General features: G+C 39.9%; 1 protein-coding gene and 1 non-coding gene across 2 annotated transcripts in view; one reads left to right on the top strand and one right to left on the bottom strand.

The window, feature by feature from the left end:
* Window positions 1-26,493, top strand: part of LOC103389473 (dystrophin) — a 159,323-nt gene that overhangs the window by 23,815 nt on the left and 109,015 nt on the right. The window contains 4 exon segments of the mRNA XM_025062208.1: window positions 16,949-17,010; window positions 22,403-22,495; window positions 23,014-23,094; window positions 23,572-23,664. Coding sequence (XP_024917976.1) covers window positions 16,949-17,010; window positions 22,403-22,495; window positions 23,014-23,094; window positions 23,572-23,664 — 329 coding nt within the window.
* On the bottom strand, window positions 16,590-16,662 carry trnat-ugu (transfer RNA threonine (anticodon UGU)). The gene has a single exon. It is a non-coding gene; the product is annotated as a tRNA-Thr (tRNA).

Below are 26,493 nucleotides of genomic sequence, written 5' to 3'. Positions count from 1 at the left end.
GCATCTAACTCCCGTTACCCCCTCTCCCCCCCCCCCCCCCCCCCCTCTCCCCCCCGTGCTTTTTTTCACGTGTCAGTTTCCCGTTGTTTTATATGATGTGTGCTCTCCTTGTGCTGGTGGTGACAGAGCTCACTCGTCACACCTGGTTTAGCGGCTAACACTCGCGCTCTTGGGAAGGAAATGAGAAAGGTGGCAGCAATAAAGCAGTCACCTGTGATGAATGATGTCTGGCTCTCATTAAACAACCAGTGCCTCACCCTAGAACCTAACATTTTCAGAAGGCTGAATGAATAACTAAAATCCCATGTTTTTTTGAGCTCATTTATGGTTACTAGTTTAGCTTTATCTGGGCCATTTCTGGTCTAGACTTAATCTCCTGTTTTGGTCTGCTGTATGTTTGAATTATATATGACTTTTATAGGTCACTAATTGTGTTTTTCATTTTTATAATTTAATCATATTTTTGTAGTTTGGTCAATGTTTGGATATTTTGAGCTAACCTTTAGTTTGATTTTACAATTATTGAACCTGTAGTTATTTTGCTATCTATTTCAATGACTATTAATTTAACCTAAAGCTATGTCTGGGCTATTTGTTTTGCCATTGTTTTTTTTAATTAGTTTGCGCTACATTTTGCTGATTTCTGAATAAAGTTATTGTATTTTTCTTCTATATTGTTAGCTATGTATTGCTAAAATTTTTCAGTTTTTAACATTGATTGGTATTTTTCATTTTTTTTTAGTTTTTAACATTGATTGGTATTTTTCACACATATGAGTTGTTACTATTAGGCTGTATGTAGAAGTGTTATTCTGGACCTGAGTAGAGAAAATCAGATTCAAGTTTTAATACACATTTAAAATACAGGTGTCGTGTTGGAATTCTGTTCCTATGGCGCAATTTTGTGGGACGTACCTATCTCACTCACCTACGTTAACAGAGTAGTGACATCATAATCTAGGACATAAAAACATCCGAAGAGTCTGACTTATGTTTGGGCCATAATGCAGTGCAGAAGGTTCTCTAGTTCCTGTGCAAAATAAGTTTTAATGCCATACGTCGGAATGATGGAACAAGACTTTCTTAATAAATTCATGGGAGATGCTTCATAACCATGAATTGCCACAGGTCGAGGATGTCGTAAACTGAGGACCCGCTGTATTTATTGTGGACCACTTGAGAGCTACTCCCCACACTGAGAAATAATTCCACTTCCATTTGATTCCATTGGCCTGTACATTCTTACGTTTCCAAACTCGTGGCCGTACAAAAGGCAGGGTCACTGATAAATCAGCACCTTGGCAGCCTTGTTCTCACCGTAGTTTCCTCTGTTCTGAGGTTAAAAAATCAAAGACGAGAGAAGCTTGAAAGTGAGAGTTTGGATTCTTTATCTTGTTTATCATCGCTGCACTTTCCAAGCAGCTGCCAAAGTGTAACACTGAAAAGCAGATGAATGTGTGTATCTGTCTCGTCAGTCAAATAGTGTGTTGGCAAGAGATGGAGCCATAAATAGCTCTGTGTCTGCGTGTGTTTCACACCCGAACAAGTGTGTGTTGTTGTCTGTGCAATGATTGTGTTGACAAGCTAGCTTATTGGGGTGTTGCTGAAGCTTTACATAAATCACCCACAGCAACATCCTGGGAGGCTGTTATGTGACATCACACTACAGTAAAATCCCTCAGCTTTCTATGAAGACATGGGGGTAAAATAATATATTTATATATATATATATATAAAAATTTCCCTCCTAAATATATATGACTACACATATATATTGTCCCTATATATACATACACACTCCATGATTCAACCTTTTTTTTTTCTTATTGTCTATTCCTTCATTTGTCCCACATTGTAGGACATGCAGAATCGAACTAGCCCATGCATCCCTGACAAAACCCGGGATTGAACAAAGACCCTTCAGAACCTGCCCTGTGGCCTGTTTAAATCTAGTATGGAGGACATACAATTTACATGTTGTTATTGTTAGACCTATGTTGACAAACCAACTGGCCAGGATAATGGGTGTTAGCCGCTACATTACTTGACCTTTGGTGACCCACATCTAATTTCAGGAAGACACATTTTCGCTACAATTTTGAGTTTTCTTTGGGCAGAGAGTCGGCTACATAATGCCATGGCCTCTGAAGAAGATGCTGGTGGGGCAGTTGTTACCTGTGTGTTATTCTGGACCAGGGAACAGATCTGCATTCTAATGACAGGCCTTACTGTAAGTGCTCTAGACAGTTGTCTTAGAGTCCTGTCCGTGGTGGCATTTAGCCTCAGCTCCAGAGTTCTGCTTGTGCCGCTGCCTACTGCTGTGCCTTTTTCAGACTCTGCTGTTCATTCTGTGCAGGTATCTCTTTGAATTCTTGACAAAATGAAGTTTGATGCTGAGTGTCCCGCTGGATCATTTTCACCAACGTTTTAACCAACTAAACTATCTACACACTGACCCGACAGACTTCTTATGCATTCTTCTACCTACCTACTCATTGACCTAGATCTCTTTTTTTTATATACCGACACTTGTCACCTTCTTTGTGACATAAACCATTTGGTAAATGTAAAGGTTAATAATATGATTCAGGAACTCCGTGACTGACAATCCTAAAACATTTGATACTGTATAAAAAAATGGTTGTGTTGAAGAGGTTTTAAGAATCCGTACTGTATTTTTGTCTGACTTCTGCAGAAAATTGTTAAGGGGGCTTTATCAAAGTTTTAATACTGTTTCTGCTCCTGCCGTGTGACTTTTTCAAGTATTTCTCATTTCATAGAAATTCAGAATCACAAACACACAAGGAATCTGTGTTTTTAGTTATTCATTATTGATTGGTTGTCTTGAAATAAACTGCCTAGAACTTTATTAATTTGCTCCTGGGCTTTTGGAGTCAAATGTTAGATGATTTTTTCCCACTGCTATTCAGTGCTTAGATTTTCATTCTCTCATACTTTCACTGATATATAAGGGAAGTGGCCTTGATGGAGAACTGTTTTTGCACTGCCATATTTATATGACCTGTTGTAGTTCCCCACTCTTTTGGGAACTTAATCAATTCTGCAGCATGTGAGTTAATACTGTTTATTGTCTAAGACCGCCGTGTGGTCACAGAGCAGGCTTCAAAAGCACTCAGTGTAAACTCAGTTGGCAGAAAACATAAATTCAACCACATAAAAACAAAACAAAACCTCCTGCCTCTGCTCTAAGTATGTGTGTGTGTGTGTGTCCCCCAGGCTAAATATTAACAATACCATTAATCCTTAAACCCTTTTTTTTAATCTACTCATCGTGGCTGGTGTTAAAAAAAAACAACCTTTTTTTTGGCTAAAAACATGAGTGCTACCAGTGTAAGTTGCAGGGTTTGTGTGAATATGACGGGCATAATATAGATAACCCAGTATGAAGAAACTCACTGTGTAATATATTTTACATTGATTTAATTTGCACAGCACTCTGAACTGGATTACAGAGTTTTTAATCTGCTAATTTATTAGCACAAATCTGGGCAGATCAATGAGTGCACAGAGACAAGAGAGTGCAGAAAGGATAACCTAGGCAAAGGCAATCGATGAAGCAACTCAGCAAAGCCGCTGGCTGTGAATTGCAGTCAACTTGGCAGCATAGAGAGAAGTGGGGAGGGGGACGGGGGGAAACATCTCCCTCACAGACAATGAGCTTTGGGGGAGATGCACCTGTCTGTGTTTATATTTTTTTAAATATCAAAGCGCAGCCTCCACAGAACAAGCCTGAAACTCTATTTCATATTTGGTCACGCAGTACTTGTTTTTTCCACTCTGTTGCCAACAGTGCTTATGAAAGCTTGAAGTTGTTGTTTTGCACTGCCTTTGAAGGCATTCTTGGTTAAAAAAAATAATACTTTCTATAAATGTCCTGGGCTTTTTTTTTTTTTTTTTTAATGCTTTGTGTATTGCTTCTGTTTCAAGTCATGGCTGGAGGTCAAATATTTCTACACAACATTTGCTTACTAACTGCCCTCCTACCTATATTTCCAACCTACCTACTGTAGCTACATTTGTTCCATGCCCCAACAACTACGTAACAGCTCTTCCTTCTCCTACCACCTAGTTTTTAGATGACCTCCTCCATTCCTTTGGTCATATCTACCCTCCTTCCTACTGACTCTCTCACCTTTCCACTTTAGGAAAAGAAAGAAAGGAAAGTGAACTCCTTGTCATTGTGTCACAGCTCACCACTGAACACAACCAAATGTGACCTCTGTTTTTAACCCATCACCAAAGTGAACAGTGGGCAGCTTTAAGGACCAGGGAGCAGTGTGTGGGGACGGTGCCATGCTCAGAGCATGGACTCGAACCTGAAACAGACCCAAGTATGCCTACCCTATATGCCCTTCACCTCCTGCATACCCTTCTACACACTGTTCTACCTTTCCTACCTATCTTTTTCTACCTCCCTATCTACACATGTTCTTTCTTAACTTTCCTCCTACCCTTCGTCAACATGATCTCTTACCTTTCTACTAGGGACGGCTCGATACAACTCTTTCAGCTTTGACTGATATCAATAATAAAACTGACAATATCTGCTGATACCGATATCAATCTGCTACGTTCTTTTCTCCCACAACATGCTGCGAGCTGCTGTTGCTGAAATCAGTCTTGCAATTGTTAGAAATAAAAGTTGAACCATAATTGAAATGTCAAACTAGCTGAAACCTAGACTGGAATGTAAGAAAAAAAATGTAAGAAAAACATTGGGTATGTTTGCTAAGAAGTTAGTGATGAATAAATAAAAATTTACAAACAGTTGTAAATAAGGCTTAACAGTATACGACATAATACACTTTGTGTATCCCCTGCTACTTTAACGAAGTAAAATAACCCTCGACCGCGATCACAAACGCAAAGGTGTCACAGGAGACCCCAGGGCGAGACTCTGTGGACATCGCTGTAATAATGTGATAAATCACATTTCCTTTGAATGACTTGGGGGAGTTGGAGGAGCATGTTAGTTTGCAAGTTCTTCACTTTTGTATTTTCATCCTGTACATAGAGCCTGTTATTGGCTGGTGATAGCTGTGAAAGTTTTACTTTATTTACAGTAAGTATGCATGAGTGTGTATTTAAGAGTAAGGTGTGTGTGAGAGGATTTCAGGCTTAATACAGTCTGTCTCTGTTGGTAATAGAGCTCTTTCTGCCAGGCACTGGCTCTCAGAGAAAACCACTTAGAGATGTCCAGGGAATACCTGTGACTCCGTGGAGCTGCCTCAGCACCACTTTAATGGATTCCTCTCTCTCTCTCTCTCACACACACACACACACACACACACTGGCCATGGTCATCACCCAGAGGACTTCAGCAGAGAATTTGGGAGTGAAACACTTTCATTGATATCAGTAAGCAGACTGGGCATAGGTCAGCAACAGTTTAGTTATCTGACCCAGACCTGGCCCACATGTTGCTGTGTTTTTGGCTAGGTTTGTAATGTGACCCGTACAGATAGGTTTTCCTGGTATAAACATGGACTCGATTGTCCCGTTGTTGGTTCAGACAGGATTGACCGGATGATGTTGGTGAACATGAGAAGTTTTGATAGGAATTTGGCCAAAAGTTTTTGTCCAACTGAACATTAAACATTAAAAGTCCAGCTAGCGTCATTTGTTGCCCAGGGACAGGTCACGAGTCACAGAGAAACGTTGGTGTGTATTATGGATCACAAATGGCTTACATTCAGATTCAAATATTTAGTGCCAAATATGACACTTTAATGGCCCGTTAATGGCCCACATCTCACGGGGAATGTGAACTTTCTGTGACGTGACCCACATTTCCATGTTGGCTACCAAAGCATTGACTTTTTGCTGAATGCAGGCCAAGGAAGTGTGTTTACGAGTGCCCACATGAATTTGGCCAGTCAAAGCAGGAAACCGTTTTGAAATGCCTTCGTACATTCCAAAAGAGATTATGATAAATTCCAGACATCGTTGACTGGGTGAACTGCAAAGCCATGTTTACCACTAACCTATTCAGCACAACAGGATCTTCCGGGAGCCACAAACATGTTTGTTGAACACCAACTTCAAAAGACCTTGAAATAAATGCCTTTTGCAGAGAGAGGTGAAACTTTAACACTCCCTTGCCGTACTGCAGTGTGTGTGTGTGTGTGTGTGTGTGTGTGTCAGGTAGGAAAATTTGTATGCTTACACACTAAGAAACGTGCAATAAAAAGCTGTTAGGCAATAAATACACACATACAGATAAACACACACTCACATTAGGAGTGATGGGGGTGTTAAAATATTGCGAGCATGGAGGGTCTGGCAGAGCATTACAGAACTGTAATGGGGAAATTTACACCAGCTGTGTGTGTGTGTGTGTGTGTCTGTGCATGTGCGCTTACAATTGTGGCACAATGTGGAGGATCATTAAAAGGTTACGACAGGTTTGAGAGAGAGAGAGAGAGAGAGAGAGAGAGGGTCCAGACGATTAAGGACTGCTCTGCTGTGGGTGTCTGCATTTCTGTGTTAAATAGAAATGTATGACAGAAAAAGTTTTGAAAGAGTTTGAAGACAGCAACTTGTGTGTATTTGCCTGCATGAGTATTTTTGTGTGCGGAGTGTTGATCGGATAAGCGGATCAATGGATGGAATCATGGATGGATGGATCTATTAGGGATGGTTTGATTTGTTACTCAGGGTTGGTATCAGTCTGATACCAAAATCTTAGAATTAAACAAAACATTTATAGCCTGATTCAATACCATAAGTCCAAATGCTCGACTTAACTTTTAGGGTCGATGTGTAATTATTTCAAATAATTGTAATTTCAATATTGACTGAATTAATCGAAAAATAATCCGACTCTTAAGGTTTTTCAAAGGCAAAATCAGATAATTTACTGTAGCGTTTATCTTGACAGCGTTTAATATGTTTATATAATTGTATCATCGACATAGAAGTGGGACATTAATGCATGAACAAGATAAAGAAACCAGGAGAGGAGTTGGGAGAAAAAAACTACTGCAAAGCCCTGCAAAAGCCTTGGTAAACTGTTGAAGTGATTGAAGTTCGAATGTGAAGGCTTTTTTCTCTCTCTCCTTATTTTTCTTTTAAATGAAGACAGGTCTGGAAATGGAGATAATAACAAGTATTGAGATCTGATGAAGTATTTCACATCAGAGGAAATAGTTGGATGATATTTGGAAAGTGAAAAGAATGTCAAGTGGTGTTCTAAAATTACTAAAATAAAACATTTGGATAAGCCAGGTAAAAGTGTCTGAAGCTTCTATAATTATAATAACTTCTACAGTGAACATATCAGCTATGAAGCTACATTGGTCCAAATCAGGCTTTGTTTTTCCCCAGTTTGCCAATAGCTGTGTCAATCTTCTTTAGTCTCGGTGGCCTTGTTAGCATCTCTTAGCCTACGTTAGCTCACCACATATGAGGTTAAGATGTTTTGACATTAAATAATGTGATGTTGTGGATATAATGTACATACGGTATGTATTTAATGTTAAAATATACATGCTTCTCAGAGTGGAGCCATCCAGAGGTTTTATTTTTGCTGCAATGCCCTCACTGACCAGCATGGGCCAGGATCCTAAAATGCAAAGTAGATAGACTCAAAGATATAGTAGTTTCTCTAATTTTCTACATTTTCCCAATCATCATTGGTGCTATCTGCTAGAGAAATGTTCTGCAGCAGTACATTTAAGTCAAGTTTTATATGTATTAAGATATACCATCATGAGAAGATGATAGTGGAAGGTAGAAAAGAGGGAGACCCAGTTAAAAGAAGTGTAGTTGGTTGTATACATATGAGAGTAGTGCAAAAAAGACGATAAGACAGATGATCTGCTACTGGGTCTCCTTAAGATAGCAGCGGAGAGGAGGAGGAGACCCCCTTGGAGAAACTGCAGTATTTATCTTCATGTATCATCTTCAACAGGTAGAACGTGTGAAAGGTGTTGTTTTGACACCTGAAAGCCTGAGCATCTGGAGGATTCATACCCTTAATATTACCACATACTTTAAATGAAACACAGAGTCATGATGACAACTCCCAGAGCTGTGTTACATCACATTGAGAATATTAAAATGTGTGTTGATGTTTCTGTCATTTAAAGCCTGAAGGTGTACAGAAAAAGTCATGTTCAACCGGTTTGAACTGACAGACCAATTTTAACCCAAAGATGCCGAGGCTGTCGAAGTACCGGAGCTTACTGCAGCTGTTTTACTGCTGATGTACGGCACACAAGGATAGGGTTCATCAATCCCTCTCTCAGGAACTACAGACCAAACAAGAGTCGGTTCAACGTCACGCCTGTTAACGGCGTTGCTTATTTTATAGTTTTTTAAGCAACATTTCTTTTTGTTCAAGGTATAGGTTGGACCACAAAAAGGAGGAACATTTTCTCCTGCTGCACTTTTGTCTATATTTAGGTTTCAGCCAAATGCACTATATTTAAACACATTTTAGTGCATAACAAATGTTCTTGTTCCGTTTAATTAATTCTAAGCTACTGCAGAGCTAACCTCCTACTGGACAGGTTTTCAGATGGACTCTGTTAGCATAAGAGTAGCTAAGAGATATAATAAGATATTTTAAAAAAGGTAAATAAAGATTAGTTACAGAACCTTAACACTGTAAAAACAATGAAAATGTAATAAAATTGCATTAGCCAAAGATGTAAAATAGTTTAAAAGGGAAGCTAAAACAAGAGTGAAAAAAGGACACTAAATGAAAAAAAAAACCCCAAACCTTTAAAAAAAATGCAAACTGTAACGCAATAAAGACAAAAGGTCAATATTTAGCCCAAACATGGCTAAAATGTAGCTAGGTAAACTTGACCAATGTGATGACCGACATACAATGAACCAACAAGGAGTGAGTGAAGGAGGGAGGTATGCTGTATATAACCAGGACACCAGGTGACACCAGTGAGACTAATGAGAAAGACACAGGTGAGAGTGATGACACTGATTACCCCAGCAGAGGGGGGGGGGCAGACCTCAGTCATACTTAGTTCTTCAGTGTAACGTGAAGGGTTTCCAGGATTTCCACTTTCAAGCTGTACAATTATACAGTAGGTAAACTGATCCTATAGCTGTACAGGTCATGTTAGCACTGCATATGAAAGAACAGCTGAATGTTTAAAATGAGCAATTTTTCTAAAAGCTAGGCTAAAGATGGCTGATATATACTAAAACTTCAGTAACAAAATACTGATAATATATAAGAAAATAACATCGAGATAATTATCAATCTAAACATTAAAAACAAACAGTCAAAAACAGACAAAAGAATGTCACTCGTACTCAGAATCAAGCTGTAAAATGCACAGCAGCCGTATCATTATAGCCCTTACTGCTAGCCTGCCACCATGTTCCTTACACCTGAACACTGTGACCTAATAAAGCTCTGCATATTACACAATATAAGCCACTTTTATGACTCTTCTTCACTTTTCTGCAGCTTCCATTTTTAAGGGTAGACTTTTAGTTCATTATTATCCAGTTATTGGGTGACACCGGGCCACACTAATACAGTAACTAATATAGCAACGTGGAGTCATTAAATCCTCCAAGTGTAGCCGTCTCTGTTCCTTAGGCTCCACCCCTCCACAAATCTCCTTAAGCCAATTAGGGACTAGACAAGTGGAAATCTGTGAGCAAATACCTCTTATGGCTAAAGTCTGGTGAGAGAACAGAGAGAGGAAGAGAAGAGCAGGATTTATGGGGGGAAGACAGGGAGGCTCAGTGAGACAAAGAGTAAAGTAAAGAAAAGTAATAAAAGGAAGGGTGTGAAGAAATGTGTAACACAGTGGGAAAATGACACCTCATAAAAGCCTGCATGAGCAGAAGTGTTTTCTAGCTATGATAACAATTTCTAGCATTAGGTGTTTTCCTTCCCCTCCTGTGGCTCCCATATGTTGAATCATGAATCAGCGGCAGCTGCAGCTGCATGTCATCTGTTTTAGCACAGATCACTGGTTTTTTTTACACCCCACCATGTTTTTACTGTTGAAATACTGCTGTTAAAAACACAACACAATGTGATGTGACATGATTGAAAATGTCAAAATAGCACAGAACCTGAAGCTCTAGTGGCACAGCATGGCATGGCATTTTCATCCGTTTATCTGTTACCGTACCAGCCCCCCCTGAACCTTCCTGTGGGTGGTGAGTCAACTGGAAGGTACCAACCGCCCTAACCTGGATTTGATCTTGTCCAGGAGGTGAACCCTGGGGGTCTACATCAATGACAGAGACACTGGCTCTGGGGAAGCTCTAGAGGCATACATTTAAACAGATAGTTATACCTAAACACCACCCGCCTCCCTCCCCCTGGAAAAAAACCCAAAACAAAGTGTTAAGATAATGTTTAACACACAAAGGAAGACTAGATATTATCATTTTTTAATCTACAACATACCTACAGTACATAAAGAAAAAAAACAGTGTTAAGGCAAACCTGTCCAGGTCAGACCAAAAGATAACAAGAAATTAGCCAACATGTAAAAAAAAGTAAAACAAAAAACAAACAAAAAACGTTTGTGTTCAGTCTGTTAGAGTTGGTTTATTGTAGTCATTGTTGAGTTTTTTATTGGTGCCTTGTATAACATGTGGAGAGTTCCATTCAAAGCTTTCTTGAAACCGTTGTCCTCAACAATAATAATCAGTCTACAGTCCCTCACAATCCATTTGACAATTGTCAATCATCTCGTTAGTCGTACCCTAATTGACTGTCCTCCCATCAGTGAGGCTGGACTGACATGTCTGTCTGTTCAAGCCTCTGCTGGATGAGATGGTATTTTAAGCAGTGCAAGCGAATAATAATAATAATATACAGTACATGTTCATGTGTTTTCTGTCTGGTTATTTACACAAATTGATCAACACAATTAACAAGTCAGCTTTTAAAGTCCTAATATTCATATTTTGTTTTTGTTATTAGATTTTAGTTTTCTATCTTCAAATGAGACAGCACTGGAGTTAATATGTTTAAACTAGTATGGACACGTAAAAGCCATCATTTTGGTAGCAGATGCTTAATCACAGATCCACCTGTCTCAAATGTGATAATAACTCAGAGTTTTGCACATGAAATAGAAAAGAAATTTAAAAAAAGTCCATATTGTCTAAAACTCCTCATGCGTCGACAACTGTTTTTTGCACAGGCTGATTAGCTTTCTGTACTCTCAACACTGGCCCTTGGGCGCCCCTGCAGTGATGGAGACACACATTTGTTTGCGTGTGGTTCCACTCATGTAAAATTATCCTCGTGTTACCTCAAATGTTCCAGAGAAATGGGCTCACCATCAGTCTAATGGGCGTTGTAGTCAGATGAACACTCTCTCTGCCTCATGACTCTGTATCTGATGGCTCTGTTTAGGCTTCCTGAAATATCACCAATATCACCTTTTTTCTCCTCCAAGTTAAGTATAGTTATATTTGGGGTATCAGTTTTATTTTTTTTGTTTTTTCCAATCCTGAAACGTTGACCAATATTGATTCAATACCAATCCTGAGTTAGTGGATGGAGCCATCTGTAGACTGTACCACGGCTGAGTCTTTTAAATATGAGAGGAGTAGAGAAATTTGAGCTAAATGAAAGACTTGTATCATCAGTCAACCAAGACAGTGATTGACAGATTGTTTGATGCAGACTTAGAAGTAGAGCAAAGGGTTCCAACCTTCACTTGTCACTGTGAATTTAAATTTAAAAGCTGACAAAGTCCTCATGTGTTGAGGAAGCTTTGAAACAGCCTCACCGAGGGATTTATATTCAGTCTGAAGAGGACGTGATGGAATTTTTGTTTGTGTAAAAATGTAATGGAAGGTGCTTTTATTCATTGAAAAGTACAGATTTTGTCTTTACTTCTATTGCTGTTTGAAGTGAAAGCTGCTGTTTAGTATCTGCAAGGATTCAATGGTAAGAGACGCCTCGTCAGAGAAAAGCCCTCCAAGGCTTTGGGGCTCATAAAACACAGCAGGAGGAAACTCTCTTAATAGAAGTGGTAATTAAAAAGAGAAAAGTCTGCTTTATGAAGATGATGAGAGACGTGGGGATGTGGGAGCCTTTGTGTGTGTGTGTGTGTGTGTGTGTGCGCACAAGTCATAACTTGATAGTTTCTAGCTGAATGATGATACTTGGTATACAGTGATCCCTTGCTATAACGCGGTTTACTTTTCACGGTTTCGCTACTTCACGGATTTGCATTCGTGCATTGTGTTCTGCATTCTGATTGGCTAAAAAGTCACTCCGCTTCTTCTCTACCTGTGCGCCAATAACGTTGCGGTTTAATATGTACACGTACGTAAAACAGCTTGCCAAATTGACATTACGTACGTGCAAATTCTCTTGCAATTTCGAGTTTATCAAACCCCATAATGTCGACAAAACGCTCTGGACCGGCAAAAGTACCTGCGGTAGGGACCAAAAGGCAGCGGAAGATGCTGTCTATCGGTGATAAAGTAAAACTATTGGACATGCTAAATGAAGGTAAAAGCTATGCGGCTGTAGGTCGGCATTATGGAATTAATGAATCTTCCGTTCGTTCCATAAAGAAGGAAGAAAAAAACATAAGGAAGACAGCAGCAATAAGTTTTAATAAGGATTCAAAAAGGGTTGCAACTGCCCGCAACAAGACCAGGTAATTTGTATTTTTTTCATAATCATTTTTAATTTTCTCCCGTTCACGGTGGGCGGTGCTAATCTCCGCAATTTGAAGCCTTCTGTTCACGTTGATGATTAAAATTATTATTTGACAGTACATTACAGAAGTTATTTGTTGAAACGTTTCTAAAGTACTTTTATTTTACTTTATTTGTGAAACAAATGGTTGAGACTGTAAAATGGTTTGTTCGTTCTTTCTCTTCTTTTTCTGAGTATTTAATTGTAAAAAAAATAAAGATTTCTACTTCACGGATTTTGCCTATCACGGGTTCTTTTTGGAACGTAACCCCCGCGAAAAACAAGGGTTTACTCCAATCGATAGATACAGATTCATTTTTTCAACAAACTCGCAGTTAAAGTGTTGAGCTACAGGCCAAATGTCACAATGTAGAAAAACAAATTGACCAAAAAAGAAAATTTCTAATATATGAAATAAATATGTTCCTTCAGTAAAATGAAACAAAACTCGTTCCTGTACACAGACGCTAAAAACGTTTCAGTTCCTAAATCGTCAGGTTCTTAGATTTGCGATGTTACCTGAATGCCTGTATTTGCGTACACATTATACAAATGTTATTTCAGGACTTTCTCTCTCTCTCTCTCTCTCTCTCTCTCTCTCTTTCTCTCTCTCTATATATGTATATATTAGACAGACTGTGAAACGTCAGCTTGTGTAGTACACACGTAACCAAATAAGTATCTTGCTGATATAAAGAGAGACACCCACGGCCTGCTTCAGTCGGTGTGCGTACCACAGCCCTTTACCAGTGAAGGAACGCTGTTCTCTGGTCGTCACGGAGTGTAGATGAGAGAAGAGAGAGGGAGGAAGGGGTTGTGTGTGTGTGCGTGTGTGTAGGAACACAGGGAGAGGAGAAATAGTTGCCAAGTTGTGGCCCATTTATAGTAATGTCATTTTAACACAAAATGTTATAGATATCATGAGATGTTATACAGTATCTTATCTAGATATATAACAGTATATACTGTATATTAATATATGGAGATCTCCCCCGGGTCTAGATATATAACAGTATATATATTAATATATGGAGATCTCCCCCGGTCCTACTGAGAATGTAAGTCAGTGAGTGTTTGTTTGGAATGTCTGTTAGAAGTTGTTGTCAAAATAGCAGGGATAATGGTAGTGTTAAGATAGACACCTGCTGATCATTGTATGTTCACACCGTGTCTAACCATTTAACAGCCGTTCTTTTTAAACTGTAGTTTCATTGTCCTCTAACTGTTGAGGTCAGGAGAAAGTCCTGGTTTTTGCTCTTTTTTTTTGTATATATTAACATTCAAAGTTTGTGCAGCAGATATTGAAAAATAATATGGATTTGATCGTATGTGTGAGCTACATGCAACAAATCTCCATCAGTCATATCAGTGAAAATGTAAAAGGTTTGGCTGCCAATTCTGGCTAGCTGTGTGGGCTGCTAATTAAGACTGGGATTGACATCTGCCTGTCATTCATGCAGCCTACATTCTTCTCACTGTCCATCTCTGCCTCTCTCTCTTTCTCTCCTTCTTCTCCCTCATCTCTCCATTTTTGATCATATCAGTTGCTCTTTCCTTCAGCTCATCCTGTCTTTCTCTGTCATTATTTCCAATGACTTGATCTGATTGGATTTGGTCACAGGCTCACGGCTGTGTCTATTGCCTGGTAGTCAGCCCTGAAACGGCATGGAATGAAGCTGCGACACCAGGCTGGTCCCTGAATGGAGACAGAGCTGCGTTTGCCCTCATGAGCCAACATGTTTCTGTTTATATGTTGACTGCAGCTCCATTAGTGACAGTCTGGCAGAGAATTGTTTCAGTGATGGATCACATAAATACATCAATTCCTGTTCCACTACATTAGAGGTGCACATTAGGAGAAAATGTACAAACATTGACTGTAACTCAGCTAATGTTAAGGTCCTTTAACAACAAAACCTGTGTTCAGTTTTTTTCAATCTCCAGGTTTTAAAGTCTAATTTAGCAAATGGTCCTCCCCTACCCCCCAACACCCCCCAACACCCCCCAACACCCTCCAACACCCTCCAACACATCAACAAGGCATTGTTCCCAGGCATTTGGGGCTTCTTTGAAGCACAAATGATTTCAAGATTTAAATAATAAAAAACAACAACAACAATAGCTACAACAAAGAAATAAAAATAAAACCTATTTCAGGTTGTAAAACTTACTAAAGTAGCATCATCATCCAAATAGAAATGTCACATCATGTCCACTGTTTGTCTCATTTATGTGCCAGAAAACAACAGTTAGTATATTTATATATTATATATATATTTTAATATTACTCATACCCATCGTGAGTCACACAGTGCTCATTATTCATGGTTGGCTCTGTGAGATTCTTTCTGTCGTGAACATCACTGTTGTTGTTGACCTTTACCAAATGATCTGGACTTTGGACTGACTTGCTGCTCACTGTATAAAACAGAAGAAAGAGTAAATAAAGTACTGAGCTGTCCATGGTGCTGAATCTGTAGTGGTCCTGGTACTGAGTAACTCCTTACTTGTTCTGTTCACTCCACTATCAGCAGACACCCAGTCTGAATATCTCATCTACTTTCTTCCAAAGCTTTTTAAGGCCAATCTTTTTATATAATTTGATGAATTTTTAACAAATGTAAATAATGTCCATATGGTGCTGTGGCCTCAGCTGATTTGCGAGGCAAGAAAACATCTGTACCTCCGTGTGTGCACAGTGTGTGTGTATGTTTGTGTGTGTGTGTGTCTGTTTGCAAATAATATAAGCTTCAAATAAAAGCTTTTTCTACGACCACTTTTAAATTTCTCTCTGTCCAGAGGTAGAATTAGTCCAGAGACAAACTCTATGGAAACACTTTGTCTAGAGAAGTGTGACACAAAGCAATCATGCAAACAAGCACGAGAATTCACATAACACATGTCTGCGTACATGCATACGTGTGTGTGTGTGTGTGTGTTGACACAGTTTGGCACTGACTAATGGAGCTGTTAATGAAACATCTCCTTTAATTAAAAGGACCTATGTTGAGCTGTGCAGCGTAGAGAATCACTGGACACACACACACACACACACACGCACACACACGCCAGAGGGGAGCACACATGTATTTTCTGGCCTAATATAATATTTAACCTGATGCTCGGTTTCAGGATGAGGGTGCAGTTTGTTGTAGGTTATAAGGGGATGTGACCTCATTACCACACCAGTACACAAGAAGAAGCAGAGCAGTCATTCCTACGTGTGGTAGGCTGGTCAGAGGCCACATCAGGCCTGATGAACAACACACAATTCATTAGAAACTAAAACTCCTGTCTAAATGCTGGATGACCAGGTGTTCCCTGATGGTTCCCCTCTGAGTAGTAAAAGACCTGACTGGACTTAACTCCTGGAGTTAGATCAGATTAGGTGTGTTTAGGTCGACACAGGTCCGAGTATACAGTAGTGAGATAAAGAGTTCCTGGACTTAGAGGATTTTATGTAGGTGTTATTTTGCTTCACACACACACACACACACCAGGATATTTCCTAGAGCTGCAAAATTTGTATTAATTTTGTATGACTTTTAGGTTTTGCGTTCATAAACCAGTAAGTGAGATGTTTATGGTCGGTCTGTCTGTTTTATATATTATTCCATGTCACATTAGGTGACACGCAGCTATTAGTTAATGTTATTATTATTCCACCTGTTTCTCTTCCCTTCTTTTGGTAGATGTTCTGCTTTCATTACCGACTGTTTCTGGCTAACCTCGAGCTCTTTTTGGCTACACCTTTAAGAAAAGGAAATTGTTTGAAATTGTATGAATGACGGTGCCATGGCCGGAGCACCTCAGTGGTAACTTGGCAGCTGGAGGACTAGAACCTAAAGTCTTCCACTTTCTTAACCATTTAGCCACCACTCCGCCTAAAAAAATAAAAATAGAGATCAGGCCCCAGTGAGATTTGAACTCACGACCCCTGGTTTACAAGACCAGTGCTCTAACCCCTGAGCTATGGAGCCAGTTGAGTAGGTCTCTTACTAACCTTCTGTAAACAGTCATATTTAGATAGACTGTACAGCTGCACATGTTGAAGTACACACTCAACTCCTTGTTATCGTAATTCTACTTGTGGGCACAGCCTTCCATCTTCTTTTTATTACTGTCATATAATGTCGTTACATCATTTTTTATCAACAGTTAAATTCAGTACTACTTTGAGTCAAGTTTGAGTTCAGACTTATGTCTCTCTCTCTTATACATATGTCTCTAAACTGTTTCCCTCCTTTGTCTCCTGTTTTCTTGTAGATGAAAGAGAAGATGTTCAGAAGAAGACTTTCACAAAATGGGTAAACTCTCAGTTGGCTAAGGTAAGAGAAGGCCTTGCTGTTAACTATGATGATTTAATGGTCAGTGACATGTATCATTTTTAAGGAAGTGCTGAGGCCAGCTATGATGTGTGAGTAGGAGACAGTGTCTCTGTCCATGTCCTGAGCTTTTCATGACCACAACGGAAGGATTATTAGGTGATAGGAAGCTCAGAGGAACAGCTACGGTTGATTGATTTGGAAATGACGTTATGGAGACATGGTTGAGAGGTTTTGGACTTAAGATGGTGAGGAGAGATAGGGGTCACGTTGGAGGAAGAATGTTTGAGATGCAGCTGCCAGACAAGAGAAAAAGAGGAAGACCCCGGAGAAGATTTATAGGTGCAGTAATAGAGGTATTACGGTAGTAATTAGAAATGGCTCAATTGAGCATTTGACCTTATAGGGTATCAGACTGGGGCGAGGTACAGTTGTTTATCCAATGTTCGATAGTGAAATTTTGGCCAATAGTTGACTGTTACCGATCATGAGTATCCCTACTATCAAGTGTAACAGTAGTGTAACAGTAGCATCAGTTCAACAGTGTTCCAATTCATGGAGAAAAAAAAAACATTTTGCTGAAGCCACTTTTTTTATCTCTGCCCTCTCCTGTCCTTCAAAGATCTATACAGTTCTCACCGTCTCCAAAAGGCACTCAGTATTCTCTGGGACCTGTTCCACCCAGAACACATGCTCCTTCAACTGCTGCCCTCAGGGAAGGCTTTGCAGATCGATAACAGCTAAAAAAGCTAAACGCTCTGAGAAAACGTGAACATATTCACACTAGATAATTAACATGGAGGATTTTCATTTAGTTTGTTATACCTGTGCAGTGACAATAAAGGAATTCTGGTTCTGATATCAGGCATGGACTAACTTTTAGTTGTTGTAAAACTGGATCGTAATTCAAAATGACTTGGTTTCAGTTCACCTCAGCTCACTGACAGACTGTAACGCTGTCAGTTGAACAGCGGCTTTTGTTTAAACTCCAACAGTCTCCATCCCTGCATCAGTCCAACATCAATTATGTCGATCAGGCAGCGTCTCCAGCAAAGAGGCCAAGATTTCCTGTTTCGCGGCTACATCGACCGACTCTGGCTGTGGAAGCTCAGTGTTCCTGGAAGATATGATCTGTTCCCCTTGTTCTTGGTCTGCTCCTCGGTGTGCACCTGATTGACTGGGCTGAGAAGGCACCCTGGAGGTTTTCTTACCTGTTGTCCTAATAACCTGAGTTGGTTCTTTCTACACAGTCTTCTCACTTCTATCCCTCATCGAGTCTGAGTCTGTCAGGAATCTGCTCTTTCATTCCTTGGTGCTGCAGATCTTTCCAGATCGAATGATGATAAATTAAAAACATTTTCTATACTATGGTTTCTGTAGAGAAGGCTGGTGCGGTGTGAAGGTTCCTCACCTGCCCTGCAGTGTATTCCCTGCAACCAAGGTGTCGTCCTCTTTAGTAGTGATCAAAATCTGCCTCTTTGCAGTCTCCCTTACTGCTTTTTTTAATTTCTCTTCTTGTCCTTTCTGGAAGGACGCTCCCTTCTGTCTAATGTCACTGCAGTGTCAAGTGAAACGAATCCCCTCAGTCATTTTAGGAGGGTCACAGAAACTTTCAGCATGTTTCCGCCGTCTCCTTCCTGGTGATAGTGATCAGGACGCCCTTCATGTGAAATATACACGGGTGTAAAATAGAACTATTACACCCGATAGTCCAACTGGCATTGGTAGGATCTGTGGATAAAGAAGATTTAAGAGAAATAACAAACAGTGGATTTTTGGCTTTACTGCATGTTATGAGAATCTGGACATTTTGGATTGTTGTTAATATGTCGAGGGTGTAATAAGAGTCCAGGCTTTATTGATCATCACATTAAATCTCTCCTTAAAACGCCCCCTGTAGGAATGATGGAAGTAAAATATATATTTCATAGGAAGAGGAACAAATTGCAACATCCTTAACATTTAGAATCCCTGAGATGGTTTTCATTAGTTTATCGGCCTCCACATGTTAAAAAGATGAAACACACACACACACACACACACACACACACGAAGGAGATGAAAAAGAGCAAGTGCTTGAGTTGGTGAGTTTTCTGATAGTTGAGCTTTGATTTTTTTTCTTTTTTCTCTGTGAACCGCCTGGAACGTTGTTTGCTGTTGTTGTTCTCTTTTATTTTCAGGCCTTTTAATTATGTACATTTATTTTTATATTGCTGATATTTAAGTTTTCTTTTTAAGCTTTAACTCGATAATTTATTGGTTTTTATGTCATTCAGTGGTTTAGTTTGTCCAGATTTGATGTGATTGTTGGTTGTTTTTATTCTTCTTATTAATATTTTATTATACTCTCAGTATGTTAAAAGTATTTCACCATTTATGAGAAGAACTTAAGGCTTAGGTTGGCCCTTCTGCCAAATCAACCTTTTTTCATATTTTTTACTTTTTCATCAACTGGATCTAACTTGGTCTAAGTGTATTTCTGGACAATATTTGAATGTTTTTGTCCTTTGCTGTTTTTGACACTAGTATTACAATAATCATGGCCACTCTGAATATTTTTTCCTGTATTTGCTTTAATTATTTTATTTTATTATTATTATTTTTAATATTGGGTCTAAAGTCAGGTCTAACATTAGGATGTATTTACTCTTTTAGCCCATAATGGAGGGTGTGTGTGGCCCATGTTTTGTCAGTAATATTTTCACTTGAAAATCTGGTGAGAATGAAACTTTAGTCAGTCACCATCTGATTCTACTGTCTTTCAGCAGACTGGATATTACAGTCGTTACGCTGTTTAAAAAGCAAGGTTTTTAAAAAAGTCCAGACTGAATTTTAAAAAAATGCAGAGGAAACAGAAATGAAGAGACAACATCTTGTTTTTTTAACTGACTTGTTCAATAGCAAAAAACCCTTAGACATGGATTTGATGGAAGTGTTTGACTAATCTTGTTCAAAGGTAATTAAAAGTCTTGAGATATGAAGGACGCCCTAATAAAGTAGAAAAGGAAGAAGGCATAACTCTGCACAGGGTAGAAGTGATAAAACCAGCTGCCCGAGTCATCTGGTTTTAATGTGAGTCCAAGAGTGAGGTCTGGGGGGCTACAATCACCTGGAAATCCATTTAGAAACCACAGGAATGTGAAGAAGGCTGTGAAAAGAACAAGAGAGAAAATAGGTTGTGCTGCTTTTGTCATGGCAGGAAAATGGGGACTTTATTTTTCAAGTTGCTTTGCTCAGAGTTAAAAAAAAAACTAATGTGGGGGTACGATTCCCAGCGGTGATGTCACTCAGATTTTTTCAGTACGAAACTTACAGAAAATTACATATCGCCAAATATGTTGGCCAGGGAACTGTTGCTTTTACATGGAGTTAGTGACAGGGAACAATAATGAAAACCACGAGGGAAGTGTGCTGTTAAATTCTGTTTGGTCTGACAAAACCCTGGCAGTGGTGGACTGGTGGTTATGGAAGTGGACTTGGTTCCAGGTTAGAGTCCACCAGCTGCCAAGAAGTGCCACTGAGCATGGCACCGTCCCCACACACTGCTCCTTGGTGACTGATCCTCTGGCCCCTGCTCACTTTGGTGATGGGTAAAATGCAGAGGTGATAATGAAGGGCAAAATAATGGGTACAAAAATATGGTTTACCACCAGCACATGTAAACAACGCCGTCTTACTCATCAAAATGACGGAACGGGACCGTCTTAATAAATGTATAAATAGAGATCGTGGCCAATTAAGGGCAAAACGCCATAGGTTGGTGTGTCACATGGTTTGGGATTTGAATCGTTTTCTTCTTGAACTAATTCTTTCTGGTTGATCTTTTAAGACTTTTTAGCCACTGTTCCATTTACAGTTTTCATCTTGTTGGTTGACCAGTCACTTTCACTTTCAGTCAACAATGGTATGATAGTGTAGTTGGTTTAATTTGTAGAGGTCACATCTAATTTTGAGCAGTGTCTTGTGGGCTTTCATTTTGAGTTATAACAATCTAGACTGTTTTTTAGCTTTTTTACAGTTTTTAAATCCTGTTATTTTTTTTATTTTTTTATTTTTTGTGTTGGACTGGAGTTATTTCTGAAGCCATTTCTAAGCTAAACTATGGTATTAATTTAAAAAAGATCAGAAGGTTGTATTTTGGCTCCCTTTTGCTAACACTTGTGTTAGCTAGAGGTGTCTTGTTCTCCGCTCTTTTATCTGTGCTTGGGCACTGTCACCTCATTTATCACCCACACAGCATGTCGACAGGCTGTTCTGAACGCTCACACACACATGTTGGTGGAACGGGAGCCGCAGGTGGAGGCCAGAGCAGCGATGGAAAATGAGATAGAAAGATAGAAAGTGGAACAAGGAAAAGAATGAAAAGTGTGAGTCAGTACGTGTGTCTCCGTGGTTGTGTATGAAAACCAAATCAACGAAATTGGTTAGAAGAAAGTTGTTCCTCTGTGGCAGAATGCCATCCTTCTACTTCCACCTGATATCTGAAGCGTGGTCGGCCTCCGCCTCTCCTTTTTCTATTCTATTCTCCTCACTGAGAAGAATAGAATAGAATGCTTTTATTGTCATTGTACAACAACCAGACGTGCTGTAGACAAAACAGAATTGAGAAGGCTACTTCAGGGTTAATATAAGGAATGATGTCAATACAAAAACAAGACGAAAACTTACGATACAAATTACTAAACCCACAATGAAAAATACAAATACGATACTGGCGTCTTGCATGGTGTTTGCAGAGCAAATATGATCCGTCCTTGATGAAGGACTGTCTGTGTGCATTGTGTCTGTCTTTGTGTTGGCCTTTGCTACAATTACTTTTGATGGCTGTAAGACAGTAAGACGTGTGCTGCAGGAGCAGCATTTAAGAAGGTTCCAGATGCAGCTCCTTTTCTTTCATACACTGGATAATTACTCAGGGTTTTATGGACTCTGTTAACTGGATAATGATTGGGTAACATTTTGCTCTTTGGTGTTATAGCCAACGTTGTGCTCCAGGTCATGTGACCTCCTTTCCCACCTTGACCCAGATGAAAATGACATCCTGCCGGTAGGTCAGAGTGCGATCCTTTGTTTTACTATGTTGACTTTATTTTTCATCCACTCCTGGGCTGTATACCAGATTATTTTCTGGGAAAAGTCATAGGTTTTTACCACCAAAAACATGGCATCTTTCCAAGTCATAAAACATAAACAGGGAGGAAATGGGTTGGTCATTATTCAGCTTCATCTTTACTCAGGTCTTTAATTTGTGAGTTTTTTTTTTTACAAATTATCCCCATCAAAGTGTTGAATTCTGTGAGATGTTATGGTCAATGTCTCTTATTGAGTTATTGTTATTAATTGATGATTACTCTCTCTCTCTCTCTCTCTCTCTCTCTCTCTCTCTCTGTTTTAGACAGGGAAACCACCTGTGGATGATCTGTTCTCAGACCTGTGTGATGGACGACGTCTGCTGGAACTCCTGGAAGGGCTGACAGGACACCAGCTGGTACACACATTATATATGGTCCACTTGGCGGAACATTTAACCCTCCGTCAACGATTGCCTCCACTATTTTGGCTCGGGAGCTACTTTGACCACACTAAAAATCCACAAACTGTTTCTCTTCCAATCAGCCGTACAGGTTTGTCCAAAACGGGCCATGCTTTCATTAACAAAACACAACATGGTCAAACAACCTCCATTTGGTGTTCAGAGTTCAGACCTCAGGTAGCTCATATGTCATTTCCACATTGTGGGTTTTAGGTCCACGTGGACAGATACCAGGTATGGGAATTCAAATACAATAGCCTGAAAAGCACCCATAATGCATTACTCTGTGTTGGCCATTATGTTACTTGTTACAGGGGGATAAGTTGCTCTTGGGAATCAATATGCTTGTCCTTCATTAGAGACTAATTACAAGTTGTACCGTACCTCTTAAGTGTGTGTGTGTGTGTGTTTTACTGCACAAGCCTTTGTCAATGTTTTCCTTTATTTAAAGTGGAGTGTGTATTTGTTTTTAGGTGAGGTTGGAGAGAGGATTCACTCGTGTTCACTCACTAAACAATGTCAACAGAGCTCTACAGATCCTGCAGAAGAACAATGTGAGTGGAACTGAAGCTTGAGTTCAATGTTCTCTTCCATATTCAATCACATATTAGCCAAACGTGAAGCTAATTCTTTTACTATATTCATGCATGACTTGTAGTTGGTCAGTGAACGGCTGGACAACCAGGTATGATTAACATCTGGCTAAGAGATGATTAGCCTAGAGTCTGCGGGGTCATGTAGTTCATCTGACCAAATACAGAATCAGAATAAGGAGAGGAAGCTTGTCATGTTATCTGTACAGTATTTTACCCATTCCCTGGGAACAAGTGTGTTGTTGTTGTTTGCTCAACACACCACAGTACTGCTGTTATTAACTGAAGAATAAGAGCAATGATTTCAACTGGCATCCTTCCATCACAAGTTAGCTTTTTAACACCACTGCTGCCAGGTCAAATGAATTTTGAAAAACACGAGTGCTTATCCGATTCTCTCTGTGATGAAAGCTGCCTGTCTGACTTTTCCTGCCACAGGTTGAACTGGTGAATATTGGAGCAGGAGACATTGTTGATGGGAATCACAAACTGATTCTTGGGCTTATCTGGAGCATCATTCTCCACTGGCAGGTGCGTGTGTCTGTGTACAGTGTTGTTTATTTCTTGTTGTCTGTATTTTTATGTCACAGCATTTGCAGTATATATTACAGTGTACTTTTTGTTTTTACATTTCATTATTTTTTTTCCATTTGCCATAAATCATTTACCATATATAGAGTTGATTGGAACCACAGCATTTCTTTTTGACTTTATGGCTATTAGCATTTAGCTAAGTCCGTTCATTAGACCACAGGTTTTTTTATTAGCATAAACACATGGTCAGACGTACAGCCTCTCTTTACAGCAGGTCAATCCCTCTGGCCCAGAGCCCAGGTGTGGAGCTTAAACAGACTTTGTGGCCTGCAGCTTTGGTTTGGCTGAGGACGGGAGCATGTTAACATTTATATAACATTTTTTAAATGAATTGGGTATTGCTTGTCTATTTGTTTTAGCTTTTTTCTTCTTTAGGAATATGTAGTCAGCATAATGTTGATATTATAATTAAAAAGTATAGAGCAAAGTGGGTTCTAGATCACACACACAACAAGCACTTGGGCTACAGTGGAGAAAAAAAAAACTTAGTTAAAACTCACCAGACCATTCTTGTTCCTATGCCCAGTCAACAGATTCTAATTTTAGTTTACTTTGCTAAGAATCACATTCCCCATTCCAAATGTCAAAAAGTAAAACATACAAGTTTTACAGAATGATTGCCTACGATTTGTAATTACATTAAAACAAACAGAGGAAAATCCAGTTCTATTTGTCCACAAACAGTGATTCAAATCCAAATGGAACCCAGTGCAGACTCACTCATTCCTTATATAACTTGATGTTTGCAGTCCTCTCCCAGACATCAGATCAGAAAAAGCAGCTCCTGGCAGATGACACATGGACATTAGTCCCCACCACCGGCTACATCTGCCCTGAAGTTGTATTTAATGTTCAAAACGTTCTTCACGTTTAGACATCCCGTTATGATGATGAACACACACTTCCCTCCTCCTCTCCAAAGTATTCTATAAAGGCACTGATGTGTGTCAATAACAGTCATTCAGACATGGACACAGTTACCAGTAAAGCAGATCTTTTTAATACGGTCTTCTATGTTATTGCCTGGTGATTGTTTCTGTGTGAATTTGTTAAACCCCAGGGTGGATGCTGTCTACGTCAGTCTGTGTGTGTATGCTAACATCTTGGTTCTGTGTCTTGGTGTTTATTTAATGTTTAAAAACTGGATTTATTAAGGAGGTTATTAAGGTCAAAGGTTTCTCTCTCCTTCTGTCTCCTAGTGCACGTCTGTCTGTCTGTCTCAATCTTTTTCTCCCTCTTTCTATCTCTTTTACATAATTGAGCACAAACACACACACACACACAAGTCAGTGTGACTTGTCAGGCAACAACAAGGACTGATTTGGGAGTAGGTCACTGCATGCATTTTCTCTTTAATTGGAGGGGAGCTGTATGAAATGACGAAGAAAAAAAGAGATGTGTTTTTCCCAGCTAAAGGCACAGGCAGATTTAATGGTCTCACAGAGGCGTTGTAGAGTTTGTCTCTGAACATCAGAAGCTGCGGTGATTCTTAGCAGGACTATCCATGTCCAGCTGTTTGTGGCCCTGTGCACCAGCCTCTGCTGGAGAACTTCTCAGAGTCTTTTAATGTGTAACGTGGTGTTAAAACAGGGGCCTCAGCTGCCCCCAGTAGAAGAGTGCAGTGCAGAATCGTCAAATACCTCAAATCCTCAGTTCAGGCGAATGCAGTTCTATAAAGCATGCTTACTGCAGCAGCACAGAGGTGCACCCTGGTCACATTTGAAGAGTCAGTCTGCTGCACTGCTCAGACTCGGTCTGCCATCTTTCTCTTGGTCTTGGATATCTGGTCAGACTTTTAGATTCAAGGTCTTTACGTTCCCCACAGACTTGCTTCCAGTGTCCCAGCTCAGCCTGTCCTCAGACCACCTTAAGTTCAAGCTAACAATGCCTGCCCTCACCAAAAACCACTGGCACAGTTAAACATCTGGGGGGCTTTTCTCCAGAGATCCTCTGACAGTGAATCAAGGTCGATCTGAGGTGACCCTAGTGTTGAGGTGGGGGGACAGAGTTTCTAACTTTTACATTTGGGACAAGATTGACCACATCACCGGAGGATCAGATGTTTCTGGCACCTTGAATAAATGTCGATGACCAAGACTGACTCTCCCCCTGCACAACTACTGTGGCTAGATCCATAACCGTTCACAGAATTTGGTACTGAACTGTCTCAGCTCCTTAAAAAGACCCTCTCTAACAGCTGGTCCTACCCTGCCCCACCAGAAACCCCCTTCATTACGTAGTTATGTACATGTTTCTGTTGGAGTAATTAAATGTTCTGTTATGAATACAGTGATGTCGTCTGCATATAGTGACACCCATACTGTATGGTGTTTTCACTGCCAAAGGTTTCAAGTAATCAAAATGAATGAGCAGTTTAGGTACACACTGGGTTCACAACTACTTTAAAATGGCATAAATAGAACATAGAGTAATGTCTACTACAATACTGTTCACAGTTTAGTCACACTTCATACCTGCAGCCTGCGTACAAGTGTGAGAATTCGTTTCGGTAGTGCTTCCTAAAGAAGACTCCTGGTGCTGCTCAAGGTGGTTAAGGCACATGAGCACCTGCCTCAGCAGGTTCTGAATGTGCTGCAGTTTAGCATCTTTGCAGCCCAGATGCCTAACATCTCCTCCATCACCAGCTCCCGCTCCACCAGCTGGTGAACATGCCACTCATCCTGAAGGAATACCGTCACAGCTTTGCTCACCTGTGAGCCTTAATGATGTTTCAATGGCAGACCTGCTGTCTCACAGCCAGGAGAA

This window comes from Cynoglossus semilaevis, chromosome 14, assembly GCF_000523025.1.
Source record: "Cynoglossus semilaevis isolate Cse_v1.0 chromosome 14, Cse_v1.0, whole genome shotgun sequence".
In the NCBI taxonomy this organism is placed as follows: domain Eukaryota; kingdom Metazoa; phylum Chordata; class Actinopteri; order Pleuronectiformes; family Cynoglossidae; genus Cynoglossus; species Cynoglossus semilaevis.
The sequence above is the reverse complement of the archived record's forward strand: the minus strand, read 5'-3'. Positions and strand labels throughout refer to the sequence as shown.